The sequence below is a fragment of the Heterodontus francisci genome, chromosome 1, assembly GCF_036365525.1.
Source record: "Heterodontus francisci isolate sHetFra1 chromosome 1, sHetFra1.hap1, whole genome shotgun sequence".
NCBI classification, from domain to species: domain Eukaryota; kingdom Metazoa; phylum Chordata; class Chondrichthyes; order Heterodontiformes; family Heterodontidae; genus Heterodontus; species Heterodontus francisci.
Window position 1 is genome coordinate 99,635,676 of NC_090371.1, and position 18,052 is coordinate 99,653,727.

At 41.9% G+C, this 18,052-nt stretch overlaps 1 protein-coding gene across 3 annotated transcripts in view; it reads left to right on the forward strand.

The window, feature by feature from the left end:
• map3k1 (mitogen-activated protein kinase kinase kinase 1, E3 ubiquitin protein ligase) overlaps window positions 1-18,052 on the forward strand; it is a 158,934-nt gene that overhangs the window by 134,009 nt on the left and 6,873 nt on the right. For all 3 annotated transcript variants that reach the window (XM_068033488.1, XM_068033478.1, XM_068033497.1), the window contains exons 15-19: window positions 6,769-6,921; window positions 13,852-14,014; window positions 14,924-15,055; window positions 15,404-15,546; window positions 16,762-16,893. In XM_068033488.1, coding sequence (XP_067889589.1) covers window positions 6,769-6,921; window positions 13,852-14,014; window positions 14,924-15,055; window positions 15,404-15,546; window positions 16,762-16,893 — 723 coding nt within the window. The remainder of the gene's footprint in view (window positions 1-6,768; window positions 6,922-13,851; window positions 14,015-14,923; window positions 15,056-15,403; window positions 15,547-16,761; window positions 16,894-18,052) is intronic.

Here is an 18,052-nt window from a genome sequence, read left to right on the forward strand (position 1 = left end):
TGAAAAATGATCATGGTCAAAATAATGACTCACAAGATCAGTATGGTGCTGTCACAAATACAATACTGTCTGTTAATAATACAGTGGTCTTTTGGAGTCATTAACCTCAAACAGATACTGTACAAATTTCATTTTGACAGACCATCTTGGTCTTGTTTTTTGTTAAACTATTGCATCTCATCTTGTGAAAATGAAATACTGTAAATATTTACTATTTGTGTGATCTGTATGTGCCATAATCAGAGCATTTGAGATAATTATAGTATCAATTGCCAAATTTTCATTTTCCCTACTTGGAATAGATGTGTTGGGGAAGAGATTAAGAAAATCTAATAAACTCAGTAAGTTGATAGAAATAGATGGGATAAAACCTAATTTTGTGCCAAATGCATACTAAATTTTAGTTAACTAGTTCTATTATTGTCTAAACTCATCTGGAGTTGACTTATACTGCAGACACTCGCCTTTTGAAAGTGGCCATAATATGAAAGAATATGGGTGAGGTATCTTGAAGCACTGGTTTGCTCCTCATCCAGATTAAGATTGATACCCCACAAGCAAAAATCATGAAAATGGACTGATGGAACAGGAAGGAAGGACCCACCTAAGTGCATCTTTTGACATGCTAACATAAAACCCCTCAGGAGTGAGATCTGCTCTAATTTAATTGGGAGATGATTGTCTGGTTCAAGCAGTGGTCTCAAAAATGCTTTAAGAAATGTTAGTATAAGTAATGATTAAAGGACTATTGTTGGAAATTTGAAGTTTTGCCATCAAGAGGCCAGTGAGGAGATGTGTTTAGATATTATATAAAATTGAAGTGGCTAGCATTTTATAATACATGGATGTGTTGGGTGTTCTTGGCAATCCAGAAAAGTTGGTGAAGGAGAGTAGGCCATGACCTAGGAAAAGTGAGTCCAATTTAACATAGCAATGAATGTCGAGATCATGGGGAGGGGGATATTGTGGGAACGAACACCTTTTAGAGAAAGGTGAGGACTAGCCTTTGAAGAGTCTTAAGTTAAAAGAGAGAGAGCATCTTGAGCTCCGTTATTAATAATCTGTTGATGGCTTTGAGTTTCTTCTCTATTTGTGCATAGAAACACATATACCCTGGGTGCAAACCTATTTCGTGGTTTAAAAGATGCAAAATTTGGGCTTAAGTGAGTTACGAGTGCAAGTACACTGCACCCAAATATCCTCAATCTTTTATGGGCATCTATCAATCCTTCTGCCCGAAACCATTTCTGCGCATTAAACTGGTCATGTCCTAAAATTACAAAGCCTCAGATCTGAGTTTCCTGCAATTTCACTTTCTTGGAGATGCTCATAAAATTACCAGATCTCCAAGCATAGCTGGAAACGGTCATATATTTGGTCTATTTTTGAGGTTTTTTAAAAAATCCTCAGACACCTGCAATGTAGTTTTGTTTACTGCATTTTTATGACTCTATTGTAAGTCGCATCAAAAAAATTGAAAGCTTTCCTGATTGCAGGTAAATAAGTGTGCCTAATGTGCATGAATGAGATCAAAACTCAGTTTTCATACTTAGAAATATATGGTGCTTGGCATTTTCCTTAAATCCCCAATTCTATATTGCTGAGAGATGGCAAATGGAGTTTAATGCGGAAAAATGTGAGGTGATACACTTTGGAAGGAGTAACAGGAATGCAGAGTACTGGGCTAATGGGAAGATTCTTGGTAGTGTAGATGAACAGAGAGATCTTGGTGTCCAGGTACATAAATCCCTGAAAGTTGCTACCCAGGTTAATAGGGCTGTTAAGAAGGCATATGGTGTGTTAGCTTTTATTAGTAGGGGGATCGAGTTTCGGAGCCACGAGGTCATGCTGCAGCTGTACAAAACTCTGGTGAGACCGCACCTGGAGTATTGCGTGCAGTTCTGGTCACCGCATTATAGGAAGGATGTGGAAGCTTTGGAAAGGATGCAGAGGAGATTTACTAGGATGTTGCCTGGTATGGAGGGAAGGTCTTACGAGGAAAGGCTGAGGGACTTGAGGTTGTTTTCGTTGGAGAGAAGGAGGAGGAGAGCTGACTTAATAGAGACATATAAGATAATCAGAGGGCTAGATAGGGTGGATAGTGAGAGTCTTTTTCCTCGGATGGTGATGGCAAACACGAGGGGACATAGCTTTAAGTTGAGGGGTGATAGATATAGGACAGATGTCAGAGGTAGTTTCTTTACTCAGAGAGTAGTAGGGGCGTGGAACGCCCTGCCTGCAACAGTAGTAGACTCGCCAACTTTAAGGGCAAATAAATGGTCATTGGATAGACATATGGATGAAAATGGAATAGTGTAGTTTAGTTTAGTTTAGAGATACAGCACTGAAACAGGCCCTTCGGCCCACCGAGTCTGTGCCGACCATCAGCCACCCATTTATACTAATCCTACACTAATCCCATATTCCTATCACATCCCCACCTGTCCCTATATATTTCCCTACCACCTACCTATACTAGGGGCAATTTATAATGGCCAATTAACCTATCAACCTGCAAGTCTTTGGCATGTGGGAGGAAACCGGAGCACCCGGAGGAAACCCACGCAGACACAGGGAGAACTTGCAAACTCCGCACAGGCAGTACCCAGAATCGAACCCGGGTCCCTGGAGCTGTGAGGCTGCGGTGCTAACCACTGCGCCACTGTGCCGCCCTAGGTCAGATGGTTTCACAGGTCGGCGCAACATCGAGGGCCGAAGGGCCTGTACTGCGCTGTAATGTTCTAATTCTACTTCTAATTCTAATTCTATATGTCCATCTTACTTTTGGACATATTCTAATAAGAATCACACTAAAATGGAGCATAACTTGACATTGTCAGAATGGGTGCGACTTCTAGGTTGCACCCACAAAGGAAATTCCAGGCTGATATTTCAAGAGAATTTCTCCTACTGCTTGTTTCAAAGCAAGGCCATGTATGTTTATATAAGTAGTTGATCTCTTCCATGGCATTACACTAGATAAATCAGAGAATATAGTCACTCTGTCTTATCTGTCTGTAATGTCCTCTCATTGCTGATTCCTTCTGTCTCTTTCTCATCTCTTCCTCTTAACAATTTTTGCTCTCTGCCTTGTTTTCTTTTCCCTGTCTCACCATATCACCACCACCTCTCGAAAAATGAGCCACTGGCTGTTGCAGGTTGCACTTGAGTTGGGGGTTGCAGAACATATGTGGATCTCCAATGTCTTCTACCCCTTCACCTTCTGACTACCCCCACCTCCTTGCTCATTGACCCACTCAATCCCTGTATCCTCCACTATTCCTTGCTCCACTATCACCTCAGCTCACCCTTAACACCCCATCGACACTTTCCCACTCCCACTCATTGCCCACGGTAGATGCCAAGAGTAAGAAGCCGCCTTCCCTTTTATGCAACTACCCCACCTCTGACCTTGCCTTTCTCTCCCTCCTCTCTGCTTCTCTCGGAGGCTTCATTTAGTTTACAGATTCAGTGTTTTTATATAAATCAGTTAGATGGGGAAGCTACCTTTTTCTATTTGTATCTTTCTTTCTCTCCCTCTCCTTTTCCCTCATCCTGAGTTTTAGAAATTGGAATCTCTTGCCTCATTAAGTCATTAACATTGGACCTCCAACACCAAGGGGTGCAGACTTGAGCATATCTAGCACACAGCTGCTTTAGTCATCCATTATCGGGCGGTGCAGTGGTTAGCACCGCAGCCTCACAGCTCCAGCGACCCGGGTTTGCTTCTGGGTACTGCCTGTGTGAAGTTTGCACGATCTCCCTATGACCACGTGGGTTTCCACCGGGTGCTCCGGTTTCCTCCCACAGCCAAAGACTTGCAGGTTGATAGGTAAATTGGCCATTGAAAATCGCCCCGAGTGTAGGTAGGTGGTAGGAGAATGGTGGGGATGTGGTATGGAATATGGGATTAATGTAGGATTAGTATAAATGGGTGGTTGTTGGTTCGCACAGACTCGGTGGGCCGAAGGGCCTGTTTCGGTGCTGTATCTCTATGACTCTACGACTGTATTACCAGATTAGGCTGGACCACATTGCTTTCGAACCTCCCTCTCCCCAGCCCAGGCCACCCTGTATGCCAGGATCATTCTGGAGAGCAAAGGTAACCCTCTTTTTCTTACACCACCCCCCCCCCCCCCCCCCCCCCGCCCCGACTGCTTCACTTCCACTGTTAAGCCCCTTTGCTCTGCCCCCTTCACCCTCACCTCTAACAAGAAATGTGAGGTGCTCATGGACTTATTAAAATTGCATCTGCTTCCTTCCTTGGTTGTTGCAACTCAAGCTTCTGTTCCATCTTCATTCACCTTTCCAATGAGACTCTCATTCTGCTTCATTGACCCCATTCCTCTTAAATTGCTGACCATTCAATTTCCTTTTCTGGCTCCCATGTCAACTAATGTTGCAAATCATTGTATCTTTAGGAAGTGTCTCCTTCCCTTTTAAAACCACCAGCACCTCCCAACCTCAGCCCCTTTACACTTGCAGATTACTGCCCTATCTTCAACCTTGCTTTCCTTTTCAGATTCCTTGCATGAGTTGTTGCCTTCCGAATCCTTGCCTTGCTTTAACTGCAACTCCCTGTTTGAATCCCTCCTATCAGGTTTCTGCCCTACCACACTCTTACCTATCTGTCTCCCAGGGATCGATCCTTGCCCTCATCCTCTTCCTCATTTACATTCTACTCTTTGGTGATGTCATTTGCAGGAATGGAGTCATTTTCTATATGCATGCTGACAAAATCTAGTTTTGCCTCCATGCCAGCGCTCTCAACCTCTTCAGTGCTCCTTTGTTGGGCTGCATGTTTTGAATGAGCTGCAGTCTCCTCCAGCTAAACATTGGAAAACCAAAGCCATTGTCTTCAGCCCATGCAGAAAGCTCCCTCGACCTTGATGTCCCATGCATCCGAGCTGAGCTTATGACTTTATATCCTCCAGTTACAATGGCTATCTACTACTTCCACCTCTAACAGCATCTGATTCTTCTCCCACTGCCCCCAGTTCTGCTTACCAACCTCAGTCCATTTTTTGCTGACACTCTCATCCATGCTTCTGTCACATCCAGAATCGAATATTTCACTGCTCTCCTGACCAGCTTCCTAGTCTCCACCCTCTACAAAATTCAGCTCATCCAAATCTTGAAACTTCTATCCTGTCCAGCTCACTGACCACTGCCTGCACACTCTGACCAACATTGGCTTCTGGACCCCAATGCTTCAACATGAAAATTCTCATCCTAGTGTTTAAAACCCTTCATAGTTGCATTCCTCCTCATCTCTAACCTCTCCGGCACAACAGACCTTTCTTTCGCAGCTGTACATTCCTCTGACTTCTGCCTCTTGTGTATTCCAACCATTGCCCCACCATTTGTGTCTGTACCATCAGCCGCATTAGGCTCATGAATGGTAATTCCCTCCCTAAACACCTCTGCTGTCTTACTACACTTTAGTTTAATATCTATTTTTGATTTGATTTAGAGATACAGCACTGCCCACCGAGTCTGTGCAGACCATTAACCACCCATTTATACTAATCCTACACTAATCCCATATTCCTACCACATCCCCACCTGTCCCTATATTCCCCTACCACCTACCTACACTAGGGGCAATTTATAATGGCCAATTTACCTATCAACCTGCAAGTCTTTTGGCTGTGGGAGGAAACCGGAGCACCCGGAAGAAACCCACGCAGACACAGGGAGAACTTGCAAACTCCACACAGGCAGTACCCAGAATTGAACCCGGGTCGCTGGAGCTGTGAGGCTGCGGTGCTAACCACTGTGCCACTGTGCAGAAGTTTATAGAATGAAAAGTAAAATTTTCAAGTTTGTGATCACAACACACTTTTTCTTTTGCTCACACAGCCACACTGCTTCTCTTGATATATATTTCGCCCCAGTAAAAGCATTTGAAATTTGTTATTTTCCAAAATTATTTGAAGAAAAATTACTGGACTGAAAGTGGTAGGAAGTAAAGAAGAAAATCTAGCAGTACAGCTGGCCAGTACTGAAATATTCTGGGAAACTAAATATAATATAGATGCTTGATGCACAACCCAAATTCAGCTGGGCAGACATATGTCCAAATGCAACATTCAGAAGGGATTGAGGCCTCCATGTAAAAACTTAATGACAGCATTAAAAGGCACAAAAGACGATTCAATAGATGAATTTAATCATGTTACTGTGAATTATGTGTAAATTTATTTTGTTTAAACTCTTACTTTGGATATTTAAATTGTCATTTACTGCAGTAAGGGGCAGATGGCTTTTTAAAAAGAATTCGGGAAGTATTTAGCTACTTTGGTTACCAGTGGCTAGACTGCACAAACTTAATTCAGTGTACTCTTAATTATGAACTAGCAGCTATGTGTCTCATGTGACACATTTAACTTTGAAAACACCTATCACGGCATCATCTGCAGGAGTAACGGGTACTGTAGGTACCTAACATTTCAATCAATTGGGCACTCACTGTATCTAATTGTTAAAAAAAACTGTAGTAGAGAGTTCTGTCAAAAACTGTAAATCAGTTTATTTCCACAGAACTTTAGGATTCTGAATCACTCAGTCTCACGACTGAACAGTTCAGTTAGCAGAAACGTGACTGAGTAAATGTTCAAACCTTACTTCAAAATGGAAAAGGTTGAATAATGTGCATGGCTTTCTTCTATGATTTTTAAAACTATTGTATTGATCATGGTGTTTCTGAAATGTATTAAATTGAATTGTAAATTGAATAAGCTTTTTTATCAATGATTGTACTTGCAGACACCAGAAACCCTACCAGGACATACCAAAGCAAAACTCGCCTACAGAGAGGGTGTAGAATGGTTCAAAGGTCAACAGATAGGTCTTGGGGCCTTTTCTTCATGTTACCAAGCACAAGATGTGGGAACAGGGACATTAATGGCTGTGAAACAGGTAATTTCCAGATATTCTGATACCATCAGCAATAGACTGTTGGAGTAACGATGTGACAGCATTTTTATTTCGTCCCACAGCGAGGAATGCTCAAAGTGAACTGATTTTGCCAATTAAATGAAAATGTGGAAGATATTTTATTTTTGCCACTAACATTATGGAAGGAGCTTTTGCAATTTATTTTTGCTCAATTCTAGCTATGTTCTAGTTCTAGCTATGCCTACTTTTTCATGGTATAGGTGAACATTCTTTGTGCCAGTCCTCCTTGGGTCCTTTTTCTGGTACACTGATGACTATATGTGTGCCATTTCCTCCCATCACCTCAAGCTAGAAAATTTAATTAGTTTTGCTTCCAGTTTCCATTCTTCCCTCGCCTCGCTGACTCTTCCCTTCTCCACCTCTACTTCTCAACCTCTAGCCACAGAAATGGAGATAAACACAATTTTCCTGTGGGATTTTAAGGTTAATTTATGATTAACTTTACTGTTTCAAATGATTTTCTTAACCAAAAAGTAGCATTGTGGAGTCCGAGGAGCTGGTTAGAGGCCCAAGACCCAGACTGCTCCAGGGTACCAACCTGCCAGTCCTCACGCCCGCCCACAGCAGCACCCTGAAAGTCCAGCAGAGCACCCACTGACTCAAGGAAGCTACGATCATCCTAAGCATGATACCCAGGCCTGGTCTTTTGCTAAGGCAACGGTGCTCAGTGTCTGCATGGCACATGCGCACTGTCTTTCTGTGCTGTTGAGATGATGATGTCAGCGCATAATTTTGTGACGCAGTGGCGTATGCTGTGATGGGAGGCGGCTGCCCAGTTGCAAGAGATCAGTCAATCAAAGGAGCTGCCGTCACTACGTTTTTATAATTCCTTTTAAATGCAAATTTATTTTTATTCTTTAATGGGATGTGGGCATTGCTGGCAAGGCCAGCATTTGTTGCCCATCCCTAATTGCCCTTTCAACTGATTGGCTTGCTAGGCCATTTCAGAGGACATGTAAGAGTCAACCACATTGCTGTGGGTTTGGAGTCACCTGTAGGCCAGACCAGGTAAGGGTAGCAGATTTCCTTCCCTAAAGGACATTAGTGAACCAGATGAGCTTTTACAACAATTGATGGTTTAATGGTGCCATTACTGAGACGAACTTTCAATTGCAGATTTTTTTAATTAATTACTTGGATTAATTAATTGAATTTAAATTCCATCAGCTGCCGTGGTGGGATTTGAACCCATGTCTCCAGAGTATTAGCCTGGGCTTTATAATTACTAGTTCAGTGACATTACCACTACGCCACTGTCTCCCCCCTAAAATCTAACATGTTGAAATATAAACAGAAATGGTCCATGAAAGGAAAAATTGTAAATGCAACAATCTCAAATAAAAATGTACGAAGGGGAGTAAACTGCAAATATAACAGTCTGAAATAAAAAAATAGAAATGTAAACCTGACATAAGGCATAAGAGGTCAGGGTCCTCCTAACACTATTAGAGGCCGATGATCTTCCTAACCATGAGTATAAATTGAGTACAGTGCTTGGATATAACTTTTTAACGCAGTCTGCTGGATATATGGAATAGACCATGAAGAGAGGCAGCGGGACCCGATAGTATCAGCAAATTTGAGAGTTCTCTAAGTCCCTAGTAGCACAAATGAGGAATACCTTGTGTACGACAGCCTATGGTCTTGCTGACAACTTTAAAATAAAAAACATAATTTCATTTATTACAAAGTCTATTATAAAAACACAACATTCTTTCATTTTTATAAGTAAATTTGTTAATGTTTTATTATTGCTGGGAGAAAGAGACATGTTGTCAAAGGTTTTTGTCTTGCACTCATCAGAGCAGACGCAAGAAGGCCAAATTGCAAAGGGAGCAACTTTTTATACTGCATGAGGAAAAGGTGCTGATTGGTTGGCAAGTCGACTCTGAGGCATTACCATGGAGAATGCACCAGGGAACTACTGTCCCCCACACTTTTTTGTTTATTTCGAAAAAGGCACAACTTCTGGACATGTTCCTTTCGCCTGGAGAGGATAGGCCCTTGTGTATGCATATATGTAGCTACTAACAAGCGTAAGTGAGCCACATTGTGAGCCTGACTGATCTTAAATTGGTTATTAGTCATAGAGAGATACAACACTGAAACAGGCCCTTCAGCCCACCGAGTCTATGCCGACCATCAACCACCCATTTATACTAATCCTACATGAATCCCATATTCCTTACCACATCCCCATCTTCCCTCAATTCTCCTATCTACACTAGGGGCAATTTACAATGGCCAATTTACCTATCAACCAGCAAGTCTTTGGCTGTGGGAGGAAACCGGAGCACCCGGCGGAACCCCCCACGGTCACGGGGAGAACTTGCAAACTCCGCACAGGCAGTCCCTAGAACCGAACCCGGGTCGCTGGAGCTGTGAGGCTGCGGTGCTAACCACTGTGCCACCCAGTTAGCACACTCTTGATTGTTCAGTAAGTGCTGTCCAATCGCGGAATCACATCTAAAGTTAGACATTGTGTTCTGAGTTTTGCAAGCATGGGCTGGTTGTCTACAGTCAGTAGTCTGCCTATTGCGAACAGCCGAAAGGATGTGCTGTTTGATACGATCTGCCAGTCATTGGGACATAAGGCCTACATCCCTGGCATCGCACAAGCACTGGAATTCATATACCACATTACTCACATGTGCGGTAGGAATAATGTCTTTTTGGCTCATCCGACATTGGGAGCCTATTCACTAATGTGCCGCCCAAGAAAGCCATAGACATTTGCGCCGTGTCACTATATCATGGCAATCTAGATATGCTGCCATTTTCAGAATCTGCATTCATTGTATTTAGCAACTCGCACAATTGAGTTCAGTTTTAATGACGTCATGTATGCCCAAATAGATCGTGTTTCCATGGGATTCGCTTTAAGCCCAGCTCTTGCTAACATTTTCTTCGGTTTCCACACGAAACAAGTTTTCTATGGAATGACCCCCCAACCTTCTACACCTTGCATATTTCCAATGCATAGAAATGTTTGCTAAATTTGAAACTGCAACTACATGTAAGAATTTCCTTATACAGCTTAATGCGCTCCATTCTGCCCTCAAATCCAACTTTGAAATGGAGCAGTCTGATGAGTTCACTTTCCTCTACGTGCCAATAGAGAAATCTGCTAATGGGTACTCTACTACTGTCTACCGGAAGCCAACCTTCACCGGTCAATATACATGTTGGGATTCCTACAGCTCCACGCGCTATAAGATTGGCCTTATTGGTAATCTTGTAAATAGGGCCCAAGCCATTTGCTCTCTGTGCAAGCTTGACGCCGAAATAGCGCGCATCAAAGTTATTCTGCATTATAGTAGCTGCGCTGATCAGATTGTTGTTCATTGTGTATCACGCATGCTCACAAATAGGCCTAAGGCTGCCACCTTTGGACCTGAAAAGTGCCCAGTCTTCCTCAGATTACCCTGGAAGGATAAGGTATTACACAAATTTGAGCAGCAGGTGAAGGTGGCCATTTCACGCTGCTACTATGCAGTAGCAACAGAGTGGTATTTGCCACTAACAGGATGCTGTTGTCAAGCCAAAAAGATGTTCTGCCCACCAAACAAATGAGTAATGTGGTATATGAATTCCAGTGCTGGTGCGATGCCAGGTACGTAGGCCTTGTGCCCTAATGACTGGCAGATCGTATCAAGTAGCACATCCCTTCAGCTGTTTACAATAGGCAGAGTAATGACCATTAACAACCAGCCTGCACTTGCAAAATTCAGAACACAATGTCGAACGTTAGATGTGATTCCGCGATTGGACATTATTTACTGAACAATCCCAAGTGTGCTAAGAATTACACTAACAACCAATTTAAGATTATCTGTCGGACTCGCAATGTGGCTCACTCATACTTGCTAGAAGCTACATATATTCATACGCAGAGACCTGTCCTCTGCAGGCAAAAGGAACATGCTCCAAACATTGTGCCTTTTCCGAATTAAACAAAAGCATGGGGGACAGTAGTTCCCGGTGCATTCTCCATGGCAATGCCTCAACCGATCGGCACCCTTTTCTCATGCAGCATAAATTGTTGCTCCCTTTGAAAGTTGGCATTTTTGCATCTGTTCTGATGAGTGCAAGACAAAAAACCCCAACAGCATTTTTTTTTTAAGTAATGCTTTAGTTCGGTACTACCAAGTGACTAATGTTTTATTCAGAGTAGAAAATGTTTGTTTTGCTCATTTTAATGGCTTTAAATAAAGGCTGTTCAGGTTTAAAAAAAGGGATGGGCTTATGAGCAATATTCACTGATTTCCACAGCTACCTTGACTAGATTTCCTCCCACCCCGCTGCTTGTAAGGACTGTATTCCATTCTTTCAGTTTCTCCGTCTCCGTTGTATCTGTTCTGATGATGCCATCTTCCACACCTGCAGTTCCGATACGTCTTCCTTTTTTCTTTACCGAGGATTCGCCTCCATTGTGGTTGACAGAGCCCTCAAATCATACTCCTCCATTTCCCCCCACCTCCTGTGTAATGCCACCACCAAATGCACTTTCCCTTCCCATCCCCTTTCAGCATTCTGAAGGGACTGTTCCCTCTGCAACACCTGGTCCACTGTTTAATAACCCTCTCCCCTTCGCATGGTACCTTTCTGTGCAAGTGCAGGAGCTGCAACACCTGTCCTTTCATCTCCAGCCTTCCCATGCTCTCTGGCCCCAAATTCTCCCTTTCCGGGTGAAAGAGCAATTTTCTTGTGCTGCTTTCAGTTTTGTGTTCGCTGCTCATGATGCGGTAGCCTGTACATTAGGGAGACCAAATGCAGATTGGGGGACTTCTTTGCGGAACATCTCCATTCGGTCTGCAAGCATGACCTCAGGTCGCCTATTTTTTTAATTCTCTGCTTCACTCCCACTCTGACTTCTCTATCCTCAGCTTCCTACACTGTTCCAATAAATTTTAAACAGCACCTTGTCTTTTAATTAGGCACTTTACAGCTTTTCAGACTTACACAGAGTTCAACAATTTCCGATGATAACCACTTCCCCCATTTTTTTGGACAACAGCTGTTGGTAATCATTCTGCTATTCCCATTTACACCTCCTCAAGATCTACCTTTTTATTTCTTATCCCACTGCCACCCTCTTTTGTTTTGCACCATCATCCCTTTTGTCATTTAATCTCTCCTGCCTTCCACTGTATCACAGACCTTCCCTTTTGTTCTTTCCTCCCCCTTTCCCTGCCTGTGTACTTAAAACCTGTTACATTTCCAACTTTTTCCAGTCTGATGAAAGGTCATCAACCTGAAATGTTAACTGTTTCTCTTTGCATGCTGTCTGACCTGCTGAGTATTTCCAACATTTTGTTTAATTTCAGCATCTGCAGTATTTTGCTTTTATTTCAGTTTGTTCTACTTGTGGAGTGACTACTTGAGCTAATATATTGAGGATTCTTTGAATGCCATTTGTAATCATTGACATAGAGCAGTATTCATGTTTTTATTAAGCTGAATCAGACTGGTGAACACATCATTAGGCCGGATTGCTCGCCGCGCCTTGAATTCGGTGGCCTTCTGACATGGAAGGGCTGCCACACAGCCACCACGTCCCCAGCAACAGTGACTGGCACCACCGCACAGACGCACACCATTTTTAGAGAGCTTCAAGTCCTTCAGTTGCATTTGAAAATTTAAAGGTCCAATCTCCGGGATTTAACAAACTGTCATTTCAAATATAAATCACTTCTCCCACCCCCCAGTGGGTAATTTATACATTAATTGTCCTCTTTCCCCATAATAAACCTTTGATAATATCCTGAACTTCCCCACCACCCGTCGTCCCCCCCCCCCCCCCCCCAAAATGTGTTCCCTTTGACCTTCAACCCCTTCCCACCATCCCCACAGCCAATGAAAATTATTTTCCCCGCTCCTCCACCCCTCCCGCCCTGAAAATTATATTCCTCCCCTTTCCCCACTAGGTTCTCGCCTGGGAACTCCATATGGAGTTCCGAAGGCGTGTGAGGTACGAGCGGCGGCGGCAATAAAATCTGTGTGGGATGGCCGTCGCCAGCAGTTAAGTGAGTGTATTTGCATGTAATTTAGGTTTGTTTTAATATGCAGATGAAGGCCCCCCCCCCCCGGCCACTGGTAATATGCAGCAGGCCCTTCTCGACTTCGCGGGTCGAGACGGGCCTCTCCCCACAGAATTGTACCGGCCCCCCTGACGCGACCCACGGTATCGAGGGGCAGGTAAAATTCAGCCCAACATGTGTTTTAAACTGACATAAAGATCTTGGTACTCCAGATCCCACCACTAATATATGTACTTTTTGTTCTTATGTGGAGGTTAAGTGAATGATGAAGAGTGGTAGATTACTTTTCAAGCATATGTTGTCCTGTACGCTTGAATGAACTTCAGGATCTACATTTAGCTGCCTTCTCTCCAACCCTCATTTCTCTTTCTGACGTCATATTGCTTGGAGCAACTTTCTTTAGTGCTGTTAGTTTAGTAATTATTCAGTGCTGTTATTTGAGGCCTTAATACTGGCTTCTTTATAACAGCGAAAAGTACTTCATTGGTTGTAAAGTGCTTTGAGATGTCCGGTACTCATGAAAAGTGCTATGTAAATGCAAGTCTGTCTTTTTTTTTCCTTTTTCTCCAAATAAAGGATGTAATTCACAACAGGTCTTCTATAATGCAATGTGGAGATAACCATCTGACATGAATTTGAAGATTTTCCTTAGTTTTTCCTCTTTCACTGGATGACAGTAATTCAAATGTGTGTGGTGGTTGAACAGGTTTCAATAATTGAGAAAGGCCATATCTTTGATAAAGCATGAACTTGCATTCATATAGTGCTTTTCATGTCACTGCCAATGAAGTACTTTTTGAACTTCAGTCACTTTTGTAATGTTAAATTTATTTTGTAACTTGACAAACAGGTGACTTATGTCAGGAACACATCTACTGAGCAAGAAGAAGTGGTACACACTCTAAGAGAGGAAATCCGGATGATGGGCCACCTTAACCATCCTAATATAATTCGGATGTTAGGTGCCACCTGTGAGAAGAGTAACTACAATCTGTTTGTTGAATGGATGGCGGGTGAGAACGAACTTTTTAAAAATCAATTATCTGTAATCTGAAGTCATTTTATTTTTCTAGCTGGCTTGTTTCTAGTTGCCAGTTTTGGAAAATTGCCATTGTTCATCCAATTGGAAAGAATGGAAGCATAGACAGCAAAAAGTGTGTTTTGAGTGTACGATGCCTGAACTGTTGGTTTGTAATTGGTGTTGAATGAGTACATTAAGTTCCCCCAATTGCTCAATAAGTGCACAATGCATTATAGAACTAAGCCACATGTACCAATCCATGCTAAGCTGGCTGATCCCAGCTGAGGGGTGTTAAAATCGGTCTGGCACTCCTAGCCTGGAGAGCAGGGAATATCAGCCCGGGGTTGTCATCTTGATACCATCCAGTGACTCCTGCTGTGGTGTGTACTTTATAAAAGAGCCAGAGATGATCTGCAGAATTTTCTTTTTTACACACTGAGTTGTGATCTGAAATGCACTGCCTGGAAAGCAGATTCAATAATAATTTTCAAAACTGAATTGGATAAATACTTGAAAAGGAAAAATAAATGCTGAGCTATGGGGAAGAGCAGGGGAGTGGGACTAATTGGATAGCTTTCAAAGAGCTGGCACAGGTGTGATGGGCTTAATGTCCTCCTGTTCTGTGTCATTATATGATTCTGTACCCTTGAGTTCACCATTTTACAGTTGTTCATGAATAATTTACAAGTATTTTTGCATAAGTTGAAAGAAATGTCTGGAACTTTGTTAATGGTAAGAGATTCCTGATTCTGTAGCTCCTGATGGAATCTTACATTTTTTTTACACTTGGAACACAACAGACTGTACCACATATGAAAATTTAATTTTGATTTTGCAGTTAAATAAAATGGGTGTGGGGATATGATGCATTTCAAAATCTTACATAACATTTTATTTTTAGGTGGATCGGTTTCCCATTTGTTGAACAAGTATGGTGCTTTCAAGGAACAAGTTGTTATTAATTACAATGCGCAGCTGCTGCGTGGCCTGGCTTATCTTCATGAGAACCAAATTATCCACCGGGACATCAAAGGTAAGAATGCCTTGATCAATAGCCAAATACAAAGGTTTTAAAAGACAAATGGATAAAACAAGAGCAGGCCCTGCTGTGAGCAGTCATGCTTTGTGATGCTGTCACAGTAGAGCAAGAGCATGATCTTTCTCTGACCTTTTGATTTAGAAGACTTTAACTGAGTTAAAATCATATCCAATAACATGCTTACTACTTTTAAGAATACATGCCTCCTTGCAATTACCAAGGAATGGGGTCTCTTTGGAATGTGTATGTGGCATTTAAGAGAATATTCTGGGTTGTAGCTGGAGAAAGGTATTTGCTTCCTCTACTGATTATTGTGCTAACTTGCAGTATTTGGTTTCCTAGGTGCCAACCTGCTAATTGACAGTACAGGACAGCGACTAAGAATAGCAGACTTTGGAGCTGCAGCCAGGTTGGCATCAAAAGGCACTGGTGCGGGTGAATTTCAAGGGCAGCTGTTGGGAACTATTGCATTCATGGCGCCTGAGGTACGATGGACTGTGAACTTTATATTAATGCAGTACTTTTTATTTTCCTCCAGTCATTGGCATTAAAGTAACCTATCAACACTAGATATTGGAGTTTTACCTTGATGTACTTGCATAAGGGAAAGGGTTTAAACATAATAGCCTATATTGACTTGAGGGCAAATGCAAGAAAAGTTACAGGGTGCAAATCTGGAGTAGTTAAATATTTTCCTCCAAGTGATCCATTTTTATGGATTACACATACATGCTACAGAAACCTTCGTGTATTCTGATGAGAATATGCTCATGAATAGTTTTGGAAAATTATGGAATGTATCCTCATTTATAGAACATACTGTATTTGCTTTAACAAATGGACATGTTCTCCCCCTTTCCTATATCTTCACCTTCTGCATATTGAGTATCCTTGCACCTATCACTTACTCCCTGATTGTGTCCCAGGGCCAAATCAACTGGTGTCTCTTTTGAGAAAGCCACCAGGGGTTGTGTGATAGTGATGCAGTGTAACAGTGATCCCTCCCATTTCTCACTCCCGCCCTGGCCCTCTTACTACATCCTGAGTCTATTCCCGTTGTCAACATCTATTGTTTCCACGTGTCATTCACAATGAGAAAAAAAATCTACGCTTCAAATAATCCAAACTTTGTTCAAGTAGGAAAGTTTTTAAACAATTTTTTTAGTTTTTTTTTTAAATGGCTGTCCATATTCCAGTCTGTCATCTCTGCCCTGGTATTGGTGCTGAAGTGTCAGCCTGAGATCCCAATAACCTATGTGGAAAATACAAGCGTGTTGAAGCAAATTTTTAACATAATTTCTGAAGAACAGGAATGTCTGCAAATAATTTCTAATATATTTTGTGTAAAACACGATTCGTTAAAATAATTAGTGAATTGGAATACTTCTGTGGGAGTTTCACTGTAAATGCATTCCAGTGTCCTAGGCTACACAAACATAAAATCACCAAATACAATATGTTGGCAGCAGTTGAACTTATTTCAACTGCCCTGTTATACAGTAAATGTTTGAGTTGGATGTTAAGGATTCTAATTTCATATTAGCTGAGAATGTTGTCATAGTTTCAGTTGCAATGAATGCTTTGCTAGTGGTATAGGATTTTATGTTCAGCTTTCCAGTTTAAATGCTTACAGAAGCCAGCTCTCAGCAGTCAATCACATTCTGCATTGCTCCTAACCCTTGCGTTTACCTTTTTTATAGGTGTTACGGGGCCAACAATATGGCAGAAGCTGTGATGTGTGGAGTGTCGGCTGTGTTATTATAGAAATGGCTTGTGCCAAACCTCCTTGGAATGCAGAGAAGCACTCCAATCACCTTGCTCTAATATTTAAGGTAGGTAAATTGACGGAAAGTTATCCAGGTTAAATATTGAAAGGTTGTATGCATTATAAAACGTACATATATTGCAATAGCATGTTTTATGTGCTGAGATTTAACTTTTAAACTATTATTACAAACCCACAATAAATATGAACTAGCATCTGATTTGACCATTTATTGTACTGAACATGAGTAAAATATTTTTAAACTTGTAACCGATGGGAAGAAAGGACAATAAGGTCTTCACCTGAACCACGCTGGGACCAGCATTCTGGCGAGTCATATAACTAGGGCGGTAGAGAGGGCTTTAAACTAAATAGTTGGGGTGAGGGATCAGGTGAGGGAAGATGTGATAATTTAGAGAGAGGAGAAGGCAAGAGAGCAATGTGGCAGGAAGGAAGATCGGAGAGAAGCAAAACTCGGAACAGGAAGTAGAAAAGTAGTAAGTAGAATTAGAGGACAGACAAAGCGAAGGCAAGCATCAAATAGGATCAGAATGCTGAATAATGTTAAAAAGACAAAGTTAAGGGCATTCTATCTGAATGCACATAGCATTTGCAACAAGGTAAATGATTTGAAGGCACCAATAGAGGTAAATGGGTATGATTTAATTGCCGTTAGAGACATGGTTACAGGGTGACTAAGACTGGGAACTGAATATTCAAGGATATTCATCATTTAGGAAGGATAGGCAAAAAGGAAAAGGAGTTCTGGTTGCACTCTTAAGGGACGAAATCAGTACATTAGTGAGAGAGGATCTTGGATCAAGATGTAGAATCAATTTGGGTGGAGCTAAGAAACCGCAAGGGGCAGCAAACATTGGTGAGAGTTGTTTGCAGGCCACCAAACAGTAGTGGTAATGTAGGGCATGGTATAAATCAGGAAATTAAAGTTGCATGTAACATGGGCAATACAGTAATAATGGGCAACTTCAATTTACATATAGATTGGATAAACCTAATCACTATTGCTGTGGAGGATGAATTCCTGAAGTGAAGTGTGTACAAGATGGGGCAGTACGTTGAAGAACCAACTAGGAATCGGGCTATTTTAGATTTAGAATTATGTAACAAAGAGCTAATTAATAACCTTGCTGTAAAGGAGCCTTTGGAAAATGGTGACCATAATATGATAGAATTTTACATTAAATTTGAAAGTGATATAATTCATT